This window comes from Ostrea edulis, chromosome 5, assembly GCF_947568905.1.
Source record: "Ostrea edulis chromosome 5, xbOstEdul1.1, whole genome shotgun sequence".
Classification (NCBI taxonomy): Eukaryota; Metazoa; Mollusca; class Bivalvia; order Ostreida; family Ostreidae; genus Ostrea; species Ostrea edulis.
This window is the reverse complement of record NC_079168.1, coordinates 8,404,212-8,420,345: the sequence shown is the minus strand read 5'-3', so window position 1 is coordinate 8,420,345 and position 16,134 is coordinate 8,404,212. Positions and strand designations below refer to the sequence as shown.

The following is a 16,134-nucleotide window of genomic DNA, read 5'->3' as shown; positions in this document are numbered from 1 at the left end:
GTTGATGTAGGATTGGTGGTTATTGATGGTGGATCAGTGGTTATTGAGGTGGATCTGTGTTTATTGATGGTGGGTCGGTGTATATTGATGGTGGGTCGGTGGGTATTGAAATGGATCGGTGGTTATTGATGTTTATTGATGGTGGTTATTGTAGGTGGATCGGTGGTTATTGATGGTGGATCGGTGGTTATTGAGGTGGATCGGTGTTTATTGAAGTGGATCGGTGGTTATTGATGGTGGATCGGTGTTTATTGAGGTGGATCGGTGGTTATTGATACGTCTGTGGAGGTTGTCTGTTTCCCTGACATTTCTGACAAACTTAAGACCTGATGAGATACGTGCAGTTATTGGTTTTACAAAAGTTACCAAGTCTTTTTTTTTGGACAGAACTGCTGAAGGTTTCAGTGCTAGAGATGTTTATGTGCAGAAGGCTATCATTATATGCTTTACAGTCTTCATTCGGTAATGGGTCGGCTAGTTGTCACATTATGCGTTGTCACGATAAAGAACCCTCACTATTACGGACGTAAGCGCCATGCATAGATTAAAATCTGTGGCACTTCACTTAAGGACGAATAAAACTTCGTCATAATAGATGACTTCGTCCTGAAACATGAATAAAAAATATATATCAGGAATACTTGTATATTCCCTTTAAATCTGATTGCCTAGGTTGGTAGCTTAGTTAACGTGCCAACTGTTGATCCATAAATTATGCGTTCAAGTCTAGCAAGGATTTTTTTTTTTTTTTTAAGATTACTTTCAACGAAAACTGCATTTTGAACTGAGTAAAGTATTTGAAAGTTTTGAATTTCAATCGTTTCAAAATATTATTGTACATATTCTCTAATTAAGATTTCTCTGGTGTGTTACCCCTCCTTAAAACCTGTGTTATCTCTCCTTAAAACTGGTGTGTTATCTTTTTCTAAAACTGATGACGTTATCCCTCGTTTAAACCGATGACGTCATATCTCCTTAAAACTGGTGATTTTATCCCTCCTTAAAACTGATGACGTTTCTACATGAGTGAAAAATTCCCGAATAGGGACGGGTGCAGCATACAAAACAAAAATCTAAATGTTTGCATTATACCAGTTATTGCTTTGTTATCATGCCCCGCCATGAATATGAACGGGACATAAAGTGTTTGTCATGTCCGTGTTCCTTCTGTCCTTTCGTTACACTTTGCGTTCAGCTCAGTTTCATAGAAACTATTCAAGATATTTTCATCAAACATTATTTGCTGATACATAGTGGTGAGATATATAGACGAATTTGACTCCACTTTTTTTGGCACGCTGTTTTTGGCTATAATAGCTCTAAAACTTCATAGTTATTTCGGATTTCAAACATTTCGGGTGAGTATCACTGAAGAGACATTATTTGTCGAAATGCGCATCTGGTGCATCTAAATTGGTACCATATAAGTTTTACATGTTCAACTGCAGCAATATTTTTGTACCTTGACATTTCTCCAGGCCAACCTCACTTTTTTTTTATTTGATGTTTAGCTCAGTTTCAAAGCAACTATTTGCAATATCTTTATGGACACTCTTGCAATGATACAATGTACATACATATTAGTGGTAGCTGTCGTGTGACGGAAGGACAAACAGAAAGATGGAAGACGGGCATGACTAGCACAAGAAGCAGTAGACAATGTTTGATTGATTGCATATTGTTTAACGTCCCTCTCAAGAATATTTCACTCATATGGAGACGTCACCACTGCCGGTGAAGGGCTGCACAATTTAGGCCTATTCTCGGCGCTTACGGCCTTTGAGCAGGGAGGGATCTTTATCGTGCCACAGCTGCTGTGACACGGGGCCTCGGTTTTTGCGGTTTCATCCGAAGGACCGCCCCACTTACATGTAGTCGCCTCTTACGACAAGCAAGGGGTACTGAGGACCTATTCTAACCCGGATGATGTTTGATGATTGATTATAGTCGACAAATGGACATTATTTCCAGGACACCATGGCCATGCTAGAGGCAAGACCTTGACATATTTGCTTCTAAATAGTAGGGGTCTAATTACCATACTATATCGAATATTTCACCGTAAATTGCAAGTGATGCAGCTGGTAAAACAGAAAACTAAACGGCGTGAAAAACCCTGTAAATAGTTTGTTTACAGGAAGACTATTTTTTTTATTATAGATATTTATAACGTCGATAGCCCGTGTCTTCTATGTCTTCCTCGTGAATTCTAATTGCTTCACTCTAGAAGCGAAAAAGCACAATCCACAACGTGAGACAATATCTTTGTAGCCTTTGGTGATCAGGTCTTCCAGCAGTATCTTAGAATTCCCATGGACACAAATTATGCTCCTTTGTTAGCTGACTTGTTTTTATATTCTTACATTAAAGCTTCTACATGAGAAGAAAACATTTCTAGCTGTAGCCGTCAACTCGACATTTGAACATATCGACGACGTTATTCATTAACAATAATCATTTCATTCATATGTCGATTTGATATATCCCCTTGAACTTGAAATAAGACACCACAACGTCTTCCACATTTGCTTCGTATTTAAATATTTTATTGAACATAAATGCTAACGCAAACAAGCAACCTAATTTTATGACAAACAGAATGAATTCAGCTTCTCCATTGTCAAGTTTCCAATATTTATGTAGCAATATTCCATTATCACCTGCATGTGGTGTTTACGTTTCTCAACTGATTCGATACGCAAGAGCTTGTTCTGCGTATGATCAGTTTTTAAATTGGGGCAGGTTACTGACAAATAAGTTTGATGTTACAGGGGTTTAAGGTCAACATTTCGCAAATTCTATGGTCGTACTTGCGATCTAGTTTCCCCAATGCAACCTATAATTGGGTCAAATGCAGTCACGTCGCGTTTCATACTGATTGTTAGGCCTTTAGCACAGTAAGTTTACTCCGTTTACCTGATCAAGACATAGGACTCACTGCGGGTGTGACCAGTCAACCAGGGACGCTTACTCCTCCTAGCCACCTTATCCCATCTGTGGTATATCCAGTGGTCTGTGTTTGCCCAACTCTTAATTTTGTATTCCTAATAGAAGTCATGAGATTGACAGAGTAAGTTTACTCCGTTTACCTGATCAAGACATAGGATTCACGGCGGGTGTGACCAGTCACCAGGGACGATTACTCCTCCTAGCCACCTTTCCCCACATCTGGTATATCCAGGGGTCTGTGTTTGCCCGACTCTTAATTGTGTATTCCTTATAGAAGTCATGAGATTGATCACTATTCATTATCTTCACATTTTCATAGATGGGAACACAAAGCTTTTGCAATATTTCTCCATAGTAGTCATCAATTTTGCTTTACCACGACACCATCTTTAGGAGCAAAAATTTTTTTTTATAGAAATGATATCCATCTGCGCGTAGTTCAATCGTTGGATATTCAAGATACTCTTAATTTGTGTTTTACATATAGACTTCACGCATGGAATCTCTTTGAATCAACAATTCCTATCGAGAAGCTCATTAATTTTTCTAGACAAATCATTTGCAACGGATTAGGGAATGCCGGTTCTAGTGATAGAAGTATGTCATCTCCAACTCCACTGACATAGCATATATGTATGGCACGCTAAATTCACAAGAATGAGCTAAACATAGTTTCACAGTTGATAAACTAGGTTTATCGACTGTAAACTATAGTTTACGAACTGTAAACTATAGTTAACGATTCGTTAACTATAGTTTTCATCCGTAAAACTATATTTAACGGTTGTAAACTATAGTTTACAAATGCTAATCCAAGTTTATCTGTCTTTAAATAAACGTTAACAATAGATTTTGCTGATAAATACAGATTTACGTTTGTAAACTATAATTTACATTCGTTAACTATAGTTCACAATTGTTAATCCTAGTTTCACAAATTGTGATACTATATTTATCAGACTTGTAAACCGTAGTTTACAATCGTGAAACCGTATTTATCAGATAAACTATGTTTTGCAATCGCTAATGATTGTTTTCATTGTTAATTTTAGTTTACGCTTGTGAAACATAGATTATCTGTTAACTATGGTTTACAGATGTGAAATATAGATTAATGTCGTTAACTATAGTTTACGGTCCGTAAACTATAGTTTACAGTCGAGAAACCTAGTTTATCAACTGTGAAACTATGTTTAGCTCATTTTTGTGAATTTGGCGTGCCATATATATGGCAGTTGATGCATTTTGTCAAATTTTGTTCCTCGATGGCATAAAATTTGTAATTTCAAGGAAAAATCTAAAAATAGATATACGAAATAACTAGAATTACTGTATTGTAGGATTAATTACTTTTGCGAGATGGGCTGACTTTTACAGTCAACGGCTGACTTGGACACGAGCACATAATATGGAAAGCTTTTCGTGACATATCTCTATGAACCAATGCAATGTACAGAAATGGCCAAGTTGTCCAAACATAGAGTTGTTTCAGTTCATTTCCATACTCATGCACTTTCTAAAACAGTAAAGTCTCTGTGATCTAATATCCCCATGAATATTTTGAGATCACCTGACCCAATGCAATTGGTCAGCATCCGTCGTCGTGCGCCGTGCGTGAACGCTTGACCATTTTTAACTTCTTCCTGATAACTGCCATTTATTTTATTGCTTTCAAATTTGGTATGAAACATTTTTGGGACAATGGGGTATAGAGTATAAATTTCAGGTATGATTGTATATATAAAAAGGCCCAACAAATTTCTCTGTTTTAAATGTGTCTTGAATTAAGCTTGATCCGTGTTTTAAGTAAGCTATATATATGCCAAGTATACTATCTCAACTTAAATCAAAGTTATTGCTTATTTTATGGCATTATTACGTCATGAATACTTTCCCCCGTCTTTTTTCAAAATGAGTTTGATAACTGTTAAATTTCATCCAGATTATTGCCTAGGAAAAGGTGTGCCCATCTGTCGAGTAAAGTGAAATTAATATATATTGTTTATCAACAATCTGATTAAAACCAGATCCTGAGATCCGCTTACAATCGCTAGTGTAGCGATCTAAGTGAGCGGATCTCAGGATCTGGTTTTAATAAGATTGTGTTTATCAATAGACGATAAAAAAATGTATTTGAATATGAATTTGCTCGACACATGGGCTGCATGTTTTCTGAAAGGAAAACCCCCTGAATTTATGAATTTTTTCATTGATTTTGGCAATTTTATGTCAACTTCACGCTCTTGTCATTATAGCACGAAGTAATTTTGGATCAAATTAAATGTAGTTTGGGTTTGCTTATACAATGTATATTCTTTATTGGAATGGCAGATTTTGGGACTCCTATTGAAATCATCAATTTTCTGGGCCAGATGACTGTAGAAACTGTACCTGCTTCTTTCAGGACTTATGAACCCCCGGGGCCTTAACGATGGAGAAAACATTGACCAATGTTAAAAAATCTTCCTTACATCTGTAAGAAAAACTGAAAACATAGATCTAGTCATGAAGAGTTGGAAGGCCTCTACCGAAATTGTAAATTTTTTGATATTCGGGGTAGATGTTCTGACTCCAGGATGGGGCCAAACTGGGCACTAGTATGTAATGTTATGTGTAAACCATTTAAATAGTATAATATTATATCTTCTTCGTTGCTATGCTGTGGGCCTCTCGTTAGTTAAATATTTTAGATGAAATAATTCCATTTGCATCAAGGTATCTGTGCAAGTTAAAATTTTATACCCAGGTTATGCATGCACAAATGAAATGAATCAACAGCCTTGTGTTTTTAGATTTTGACAACTTCTTTAACAGCCTACTGTAATAGTATTGTAACATGCAGCGATCTGAACACGCACACCGTTGCTTAGAGAGAGAATCTACCAAATCACTAGAAAAGTTAGCTCACTAGCGATGCAGTAGAAAATCCCTACATACTGTCTGCTACACTCAGGGAAGCGTCTTCTATGATTTTTGGCACCTCTTCAGCAAAATCATCCATCGTTCACGACGACAACTGCCGTCTTCCCAGTACGAAACCACGTGTGTACATGGACACAACGTTCCTGAGTTCCAAACGTACTCTACCTAGCAAGCCTCTGGACAGCTAAACACCAGTCACTACACTGTCACCATTTTGTAACGTGCAGCGGTTTGAACACGCTCGTCTTTGCTTAACTTGTGTGATCAAGAGAAATCAAAGCTAGTTCAAGAGCGAGGCAGAGGTTCCCTCTATATACTGTATAACAATTCGACATTACATAAATTTAACGATATCTTGATTCCATACAATACTCAGGTTTAAATGTCCAAGTCAGCCGTTGACTGTGAAAGTCAGTCGTTCTCGCAAATAATAAGTTCTTAGAACTTACAACCATCGTGTATGAACGGTTAGAAAACGTAAACCTCTAATATCCTACAAGGATACTATATTTTACAATACGCCGAAGTTTATGTCTTTCAAGTAATGCAGATAATGTTTATTTGCACACAGTATTCGATAAACAGGTCATGATAGTAAAGAGCTAACTAAAATGGACCCCAGGAAAATGGCTCCAGGATACACGGATGAGGAATACCCTGAGATAGTGGACATCCGGGCCATGCCACCACAACCGAAGACACTAAAGCCGGGTCAGGTCCCAGAAAATCTTATCAGACAGTACTTTGAAGAGGTGAGAAATACGAGAGTTATTCACTGTACAATCACAGTGTAAAGTGAAAATCATTCTTCATTTCAGTATTTGGTAAAATAATATGAATAGGAAATTCACAAGAGTTTTATTTTTGCTAAGGCGAACTTCTAAGGTTGCAAGATAAAGTTCTGTGGAAAAAGCAACGGTTTATAGGAGATACTATGGTCGACGGTTCGAATCTTACTGCACAAATGTGCACGAAGAAGCGCCCTTCGGATAGACCATGTATGCAAGCTGCATAGATGCAGGTCAAACAACCTAAGGCATGGAAGACGACATCAAGTATCAATTCTTGAAAAAAGGGATATAGTATTTATGCCTCATTTCTAAATGCTAGTGTATTTACTGTGGTTTATCTTACAAAGCTGAATTCTCAATGGATCCTGCCCCGTGGGAATCCGGATTAGAATAGGTCCTCAGTACCCCTGCTTGTGGTAAGAGGCGACTAAATGGGTCAGTCCTTCGGATTGGACCATAAAAACCGAGGTCCCGTGTCACAGTAGGTGTGGCATGATAAAGATCCCGCCATGTTCAAAGGTCGTAAGCGCCGAGCATAGGCCTACATTTTGCAGACCTTCACCGGCAGTTAATGTCACTCAAGGACATTCTAGTTATATTTATTTGGTCCGGTATCTTTGAGAGGATTATTCGAAATCGAGTTTTTGACGTATCATTTCCTTGGGAGTAGTGTATATGTTTACATTCAGTTAAGACAGTTCTTCCGACGAATTTGATGAAACAAGATTGTATGCAGTGTTTTCTCATTGAAGGGCTATTTTCAACTAGATAATTTTTTTGATCCCTCATCGGAACTCGATCCATGCAGGGAGGTCATTAATGAATTGGTGGACGAGTTGGCTCAGAAACTTTTCAAAGGCGGCAAAATCAAAAGTGAGTAAACTAGATTTGTTTAAATAGAAATGTTGGAGGAAATAATGAATACCTTGCGAAATACAGATGATACTGATTAATAAAGAGAGGGGGAGAAGACAATTAAGAAGGAAGAGGGAGAAAACGAATTCATGGACTATTGACGTGAGTAGGATATTCACAGCTAACTGAAATAAACATTGTTGGATCCAGTAAATTTTATTCCATGCCCCTATCTTTTCACCTCACAAAATATGCTGGGGTTCCTCAATGACATATCTTCGAAGTCTTTGGTAATCACTTTTTCCAACAGTCTGTTGGAATTCCCATGGGCACGAATTGTGCTCCTTTGTTGGACGACCTGTTTTTATGTTCTTATCAAGCAAAAGTTATTCAAATCTTGTACATGAGAGAGAAAAAATCTCTTGATGTGGCCTTCAATTCGACATCTAGATATATCAACGGTGTTTAAATTTATATAATGATAATAATAATTTTCATTCACATGTCGATTTGATATATCCAGGTGAACTCGAAATACATGTAAAAAAACACCAGCCTCGTCCACTCCTGCTTCATACTTACATATTTTATTGAAAATAGATATTAACGGCAAACTAACATCTCAACTCAGCATTTCGCAAATTCTATGGCCGTTGTAACGACCTAGTTTGCCAATACAACCTATCATTGGGTCAAATCCCACCTCTGTAATCAATCTCATAACTCATATAAACAATACAAAATCAAGAGTTGAGCAAACACGAACCCCTGAATATACCAGAGGTGAGATCAGTTGCCTAGGAGAAGTAAGCATCCCCTGTCGACCGTCGCCGTGAGCCCTATATCTTGATCAGATAAATAGAGTTATCCATAGTAAAAATCTGTGTGCCGAAAACGCATAAGAATCGATATGAAACAAGTCAGACAGCATTTAACATAATAATAGGTTGTATTTTTAACTTAGATCGTTATATCGACCATAGAATTTGCGAAATGCTGACTTGAATCGATACCCGTAACATCAACTAGTTTGTCAGTAGCCTGACTCAATTTAAAAAACTGACCATACGCAGAACAAGCTCTTGCGTATCGAATCAGTTGAGAAATATAAACACCATACGCAGGTGATAATGAAAAATTGCTACATAAATATGGGAAGTTGACGATGGAGAAGCTGAAATCATTTGTCATAAAGCTGAGTTAGTTTGCCATTAATATCTAATTTCCAAAAAAATATCTAAGTATGAAGCAGAAGTGGACGACTCTTTGGTGTCTTTTATTTCGAGTTCATAGGGATATATTGCATTTTTTGAATATCTATTCTAGCGCAACTGTGCTTAGAACCAAAATGGTGTTTTGAAAGTAATTTTTGATCACAATGTATGATTATTTCTGAGTTCAATTTTTATCGAAGAAGCAACAGTATATGATGTCAAAAATCCTCTTTGTCTTTAATTTGTCATGGGAGATGGTTGTACAAAGTGTTGAAAAGTCGTACGCTTTGATGCTTTAATTTTGGAAAAGTTATGCGATTTCAAATTCTTTGGATCGGTCGCGGTAGCTCACCGATAGAGCGTTTGCTTCGTAACCTGGAGGTCATGATTTCGACCTCTGCTCGTGCTATGCCCGCTTCTAAATTTGTGGTACTTCACCTCAGCTGGTGACGTCTCAATATGCGTGAAACATTCTCGGCGGGATATAAAACAAACAAACAAAACAATGACACCACTTATTGCATACATGTCTCTTCTGCATCTAAAGTTTCTCCTTCACAGTGGTTCATATTTTTGTGAGGGTTTGGTAGATCTGTGGATCAGGAATTCGAATCCTGTAGAGGTTTTTTTTAATGACTCTTGCAGAGTTTTGAATTAATTTTCTTTCAATGGGTTTTCAATGAAATTGAAATATATTGCAAAGTAAAGCAAGTTTCAAATTGTTCACAAGCATAGGATTTTATCCATTTTAATTTCCTTATATGTAGGTGTGTTATATTTTCTTAACTACATGATATCATCTTCCTAAATAGGCTTGCATGAAGATTGTGGACTTTTGGAAAGACTTACAAAGTTAGACGAAGAATTCCCTGGCGCTAACATACTGCTTCACAAGACTGGGAAACTTCCTGAGGTATGTTCATAATGTACCAGTATTATCTCTTAAAAAATATACACAATGAAATTTACATGTTTCAAACTGTTTTTTAGGCTTTTAAGAAAGTGTGGGAAAATGAACGGTTATTGAATTTGATGGAACAGATCCTTGGACCGGATATAGCTGGAACGCCATCTTGGAATCTGCGCTGTAAAATACCGAAAACAGAAGCTACAACTGTACCATGGCATCAAGGTAATTGATTGAAGTTCACAACCATGAAGATGATATGTTAGTTTAATCCGTCTAGAGTTTCAAAGGGACATTTTGTAAGGTACAGTTCAATAATGACTAGTGTCTTCAGTACATACCGGTACCTAGACGTTCTTGGTTTCCGTTTGAATTTCAGATTTAGGTTATCAGAGTGTGGACGCTTACCAAACCCTCGTGGTGACGGTGTGGATACCATTTGTTGATTCAAATGAACAGAATGGTTGCATGCAGGTAGAACTCATACAGGACGTTTGCGTTTGCTTATCTTATATTTTTATATTGTCTTCTGGCCCCTTCGAGAATTTTTCAAGTTTTGAGGCTTCATTAGCTTTAAGTGAGGAGCTATAAATTTTGACCTTTGTATGACGTTCAAGGCCATAGCAATGAAGGTTTTTTTAAGTCATGTCAATAACTACCGTGACGCAAACCTGCATTTTCAGGTTATGTCTGAGAGACCCTTTACTTTAACTTCTAATGCTGAACACTTGGCGAAGGAACTGTTACTACCTGTATGGGATGTCTCAGCACCGAGACCGAAAATAAAATCAAGGACCTCTCGGTTGTGAAGCTTACCCCTTATCACTATATGCTACCTCGAATATATATATATATATATATATATATATATATATATATATATATATATATATATATATATATAAAGGTGAAGATAACGAACTGTTATCAATCTCATAACTCATATAAGCAATACAAAATAGAGAGTTGGGCAAACACGGACCCCTGGACACACCAAGAGTGGGATAAGGTGCCTTGGAGGGGTAAGCATCCCTGTCGACCTGTCACATCCGCCATGAGCCCTATATCCTGATCAGGTAAACGGAGTTATCCGTACTCAAAATAAGTGTGCCAAGAACGGCCTAACAATCGGCATGATATATATATATATATATATATATATATATATATATATATATATATATATATATATAATTACTCTGGAACATCGTGACATTTAAACATATATTGAGGTCTAAATTCAGATTCTTCCACGTGGCCATTTGAAAGGTAAAGTTGGACGCCATTACAGTTGTGTAGGTGACACGTGGTATGTTGACTTACCAGAAGAGGAAATGAAAAATAATCTCGGTATGTAGCACTTTAATACATTGAACAAATATTCATGGATTGCAAAAACATTTTGGAAAATGGAATCAAAGATAGATGATTTTATTTACGGTAGATAGTTAAAGAAAATAAAAGATGTACAAAAAAAAAAAAAAATTAAAAATAGCACAAAACCTAAACTAAATCTACAAACGTATTGTTAAGTGTTTAATGTTTTTAGCTTGCTATTCAATATCTTAATATGGGAGCAAATTACAATACGCCCTGTAGATCAGCTAATTGGGTGAATGAAAAATCTGCTATGGGTGGAACCGCCTTCCCTAGAAAAAAAATCTGGGTCCGCACATATATAGGTATCTGCGTTGGTCATAACGATAGCACATTCAACAAATTGAAAATGTTGAAAAGATAGATTAAGTATGAATCGTTGTGGAACCCCTTTAAAATATTCAACATGTCACCTGTACACTGGCCCACGTTCACACATTGTTTCCAATGAGTTAAAAATATTAATGACTGCGAAATTAAACATGTTTGAGCTAATTGATATAATCCATACGCACACGGCAATAAAACGCCATAGAAAACTCGTTATTATCCAAGCTTTCCCCCCAAAACTCCAATCACTCTTTGAGAATTAATCTCACCGGAAAGCGGTAAAAACATGTTTTGAAATTGATTTACATGTTGAATTTTAATTAATCCCTTTTGTCATTTTTGTCAAGAAATAACAATTACCTTACTTTTCCAATGTATTGTATCTTTTATGTATAGGCGTCACCTATGTTTCCTTTCACTTGGCTGGGAAAGTTAATGTTGATAACGACAGATTTATAACGCGCGATAAAATACACTCGCATTGATCTACAAATTTTATTTGATACAGGTGTTGACGTGAAAGACGCGAAGATTTGTCCTGTGCCATATGGCGGAATACTTGTATTCAGCAACTTTTTGCCACACCGAAGGTCTGTGAACCCACATTACTGTATGTACATATCCAGCATTCACCGAAACGTACCTAATTCTCAATATTAGATTTTCAACAATATTTTAAATGCTAATCGCGGATTTTTCCTAGTATTGTGATGAAAGTATTATAAGGTGGATTGTAACATACTTTATGATAGACCAATCAGATGGTGTAATTCTTATCCAATCAGCATTGTTTAGCCATCCAATCATAATCTTAGTATAAGTAGCCAATCATTGTTGATCAACCTAAGACCAAAGGGTATAAATAGAGCCGTCCTGTCATCTTCAGTTAGTTTGTTGGTACTCGAACTCGATTGAGGTCTTTTGTCTGGTAGTATTGAGTTGGTATTCAGGACAAGCTTGGGGTTGTGTCGGAAAGCAACAGAATTGTTAGCTAGGCCACTCAGCTCCTACACTTGGTCCTTTGTGACTTTAGAATTCTGTCTTGGTGACTTGTTTCAGGGATAGTGTCTCGGTGACTTTCCCAGGTGATAGGACGGTAGAGAGCTTAGGTTAGGTGGCTGCAGACTGTGTCGGGAAACAACAGAATTGTTTGTTATACCACTCAGTCTGTAGCTACTTAAGTTATACATGTATTTGTGATTTCTCGTTTCGATTAGTCTGAATATTTTTTACTATTAGCTCATGGTTTGTTAAATGATCATCCAAGTAGGACCAAGGAAAATATTATTCCGGATTTTAGTCAGTTAGCCTATCCTGGTTTATTTATTAACGTCAATGTTATTGTTCCTGTTCGTCTGCAACGAAGATAGATACATGACAGTAAGTGTATTATAAATGAACTTAATTTCTTAGGAAGGAAACCTAAGCGAACTCATCAATTTTCTGATCATGTATTAGGTAAATACGTTACAGTATCATTGAACATTGGGGTAGGTCCGATGTTGTTGTAAGGCATCTACGTTAGACAGAGTCTCCATTACGCGATTTCGATTATAACATTAACCTACAGCTTGAAATTAGTTGTCTCATGATTAACATCGAGATCTGAACTCCAAATTTTGCAAACAAACACATAACACATGATGTAAAATTCACAGGAAGAATCCTGAGTCAACGAATGGAAATTCCGAATTCCCTTAATTGTGGCCAAAAGTGACAAATTTGAAACATATGTCGTACACACTTTCCGATCTCTAAAACTTATGTAGATTGCACACCAATATTAGTTCAAACTTTTGTATTACAATGATACCTAGGCAAGGGGGGTTCAATGTATTCCAAAGCAAAAGCATGTAACATAAAGAAATGCCAATTTCCTCTGAAACACCTTTGCAGAAACCTGTGATTATCCTATGGCTTTAGTGATCGGGATTATTATATTTCTACAAAGGCATCATCTTAAAACAAGGTTTAACTAAATTTCATCGCTTTAAATCTATTTCAATATTTATGTTCAAATGGGGGCACATATAACTCTTAATCATTCCTTGTCCGCCATCAGAACACCGCTGTGTTGCATCCTAAAAGTTAGTAGTAATATTGGTAAATACTGAAATAAATAGCATATTCAACATCAATTTGATATATGACAACTGAATGAAGACAATGCTTTTAGTAGGTATAAACAGTTGCTCTGTGAATTAGCATGGCATTCAAGGATTCATTATAAGGTTAAGTCTGTTAATCATCATTGAAATTCAATTTAGTCTTGAAAACTATTCTAATGGAATCCGATGGAGTGTCGATTTACGATTCAAGAAAACAGGTCTCCCGAATGGCTCACATGGTCTAAAGGATGACGTCATTCTACGCTGCTCCAAGGAACCGGAAATGAAAATTGACTGGAGCATGTTTAACTCAGTGGAAAGGATGAAAATCAAACGGGACAAGGAAGGCAACATTATAGACGTAAGAATAAACTAAACGATTCTTCCTCTTCGTTTTGTTCAGATACTGTATTAGATTCATCCACTGTACTAGATTCTTTAATATTAATCTCTAACAATTTGTCTATAAATGTGTAATTGCGTCGAATTGACTAAAGTCAGACTCACTTACCCTACTACATTATACAACAGCGTAAATAGAGGTCTAGCTTTAGTCTGAATTTAACTTTGCAAAACTGTCCATCGCTTAATATTTGTCATTGTTGCCTAATTTTGCGAATTATTTGCAATAAACGTCCGTCATTTATCCAAAGACAATTTTACCAGGACCATAGTTTCCCAAATAACAGTGCTCAAGCTGTCAATTTTCAATTGACCAGATTTGTTAGGTCACCTGAGTCACTCGGTGACCTATTGCTATTGGTCTGCGTCCGTCATCGTGCGTTGTCCGTCGTGTGCAAACAGATTAATAGTTTTAACTTCTTGATAACAGCTATTCCAATTCTTTTCAAATTTGGCATTAAGGATCTTGGGGACAAGGGAGACATATATGTACAGAACTCCTGCACCTCTTAGGCTTTAGGGGCGAGGAAAAAACTTCCAAACAACTGACAAATTTTCAAAAATTTTCTCTCCAATCTCACGTCTATCAGAAAAAACTAAATACAAAATTCACGTCGAGGAGGAATGTCTCTACCAAATTAGCAAATGTCATGACCTCCAGGGTAGATCTTGACAGGTGTTTATATGTAAAACATTTAAATAACATTTCACCAAAATTGTAAATTTCATGATCCTGCAGTGATAGGGTTTTGGTACCAGAGTTGGGCCAAAGTGATAAAATGTCTTTATCATTTGAATGACTTCTTCGATAGGTTTGTTGATACTATATAAAAACTAAATGCATATTTAGAATAAGCAGAAAGGGTTGTACCAGTTGCCTCCAGGGCGGGTCCAAAATACTAGTAGTCAATGGTCCAAAATAATATATACAATATATGCAAAGCCTTTTATCATTATGGGTACTTTCGGGGGGCATTTATATTCTAACATCACATCCTTGTTTTATATTGCTGCTGAATATTGGAATTTAGCTGAGCTATGGAGAACAAGAAAATTTATATCGATTTCGTAGCCTTTGGGATTAGTGATAGTTTTAGCTAATACGCAGGTGACGACAAGGCCTGCGGGCGTCTTGGTGTTTTTTGGACTATGGATTACTCTGTTTACCTGATCAAGATATAGGGTTCACCGTGGGTGTGACCCGTCTGCATGGGACGCTTACTCCTCCTAGGCACCTGATCCCACCTCTGGGGTATCCAGGTGTCAGTGTTTTGTTTGTATTCTTTATAGGAGTTATGAGATTGATCACTGTTCGTTATCTTCACATCTTCTTCTTATACATTTTAGAGGAACGATGATGAGTTTGATACCAGAATTTCCGGCCCATGGATCCGGAAGTGGGAACTTGTTCACTCTAACAGACACACGGACGAAGCTTGGAAAGACTATATATAGATGTGAATGTAACATGAATGATTATCATTACCAGATCGGTGTTACGTACTACGCGTTCATATCCGATTCTCATAAACACACAAATAAACCAAACAATCATGTAATGGGGATCTTTCTGGGGGTTGGAACAGAAATTGTTCCTCAACTCATTCATGCAATTCTTTTTTGTATTGCCAGATGAGGATTAGATCGTAAAATATTGACAACGAACATGTTATACATACAAAATGTTGAATTGAATAAAAATTCCTATATATTCACTGGGTAGATTGTAGTACAATCCTTGTTGCCCACCAAATAGTTATGTTTTCCTGCGTTTCGTTAGCAATAGAGGGAAAATGTTGTATCGACGGCACTCTAAATTGTGATAGGGAATGATCCATTATTATCCAATAGATTGCAAATAAAAGAAAACAGATTTTCAAAATGTAATTCAGGTATTCACTTCTAGCCGCCGCTCATCCCGACATAGAGGAAATGGACACCCAAGCAGTTCAACGACAAATTAATCAAACAGTTCGTATTGCTAATAACAAAACAAAATGCTTAGCAGTTTTTCGGACCTTATAGACAACAGACTTTCCGAGATGCAAAAATCTACGAATGAGAACCAAAAAGGAGCATTTCATCAAAGCGCAAGAGAATACTTGTGCTACGGGCAAATCCCGTCCACGTGACGTTATACATGACGCATTTATTACAGACCAGGTCATCTCAACAAAGCTATGTACGCCATTTATTGGACTCATGAATGTGCGGGTTGAACCGATCCAACAGAAAATTAAGTATGTTACTTCTCAACAACAAGCTGCAAGACGAAAAGC

The 16,134-nt window shown here is 36.9% G+C and overlaps 1 protein-coding gene across 1 annotated transcript; it reads left to right on the top strand.

Annotated features, from left to right (window-relative positions):
- The first annotated feature begins 741 nt into the window (after nt 1–741).
- On the top strand, nt 742–15,570 carry LOC125649183 (uncharacterized). The gene is made up of 9 exons (XM_048876466.2): nt 742–6,623; nt 7,415–7,535; nt 9,544–9,644; nt 9,722–9,863; nt 10,018–10,112; nt 10,883–10,988; nt 11,854–11,935; nt 13,613–13,814; nt 15,203–15,570. Exons 1-9 carry the CDS (start codon nt 6,483–6,485, stop codon nt 15,308–15,310), a joined length of 1,098 nt encoding a protein of 365 aa, XP_048732423.2. The 5' UTR covers nt 742–6,482; the 3' UTR covers nt 15,311–15,570.
- The last annotated feature ends 564 nt before the right edge of the window (nt 15,571–16,134 follow it).

Coding starts and splice junctions, on each gene's coding strand:
- LOC125649183 (XM_048876466.2), top strand. CDS start 6,483: ATGGACCCCAGGAAAATGGCTCCAGGATACACGGATGAGGAATACCCT. Junction 6,624..7,414: donor TCAGACAGTACTTTGAAGAG/GTGAGAAATACG, acceptor TTCTCATTGAAG/GGCTATTTTCAACTAGATAA. Junction 9,645..9,721: donor AGACTGGGAAACTTCCTGAG/GTATGTTCATAA, acceptor ACTGTTTTTTAG/GCTTTTAAGAAAGTGTGGGA.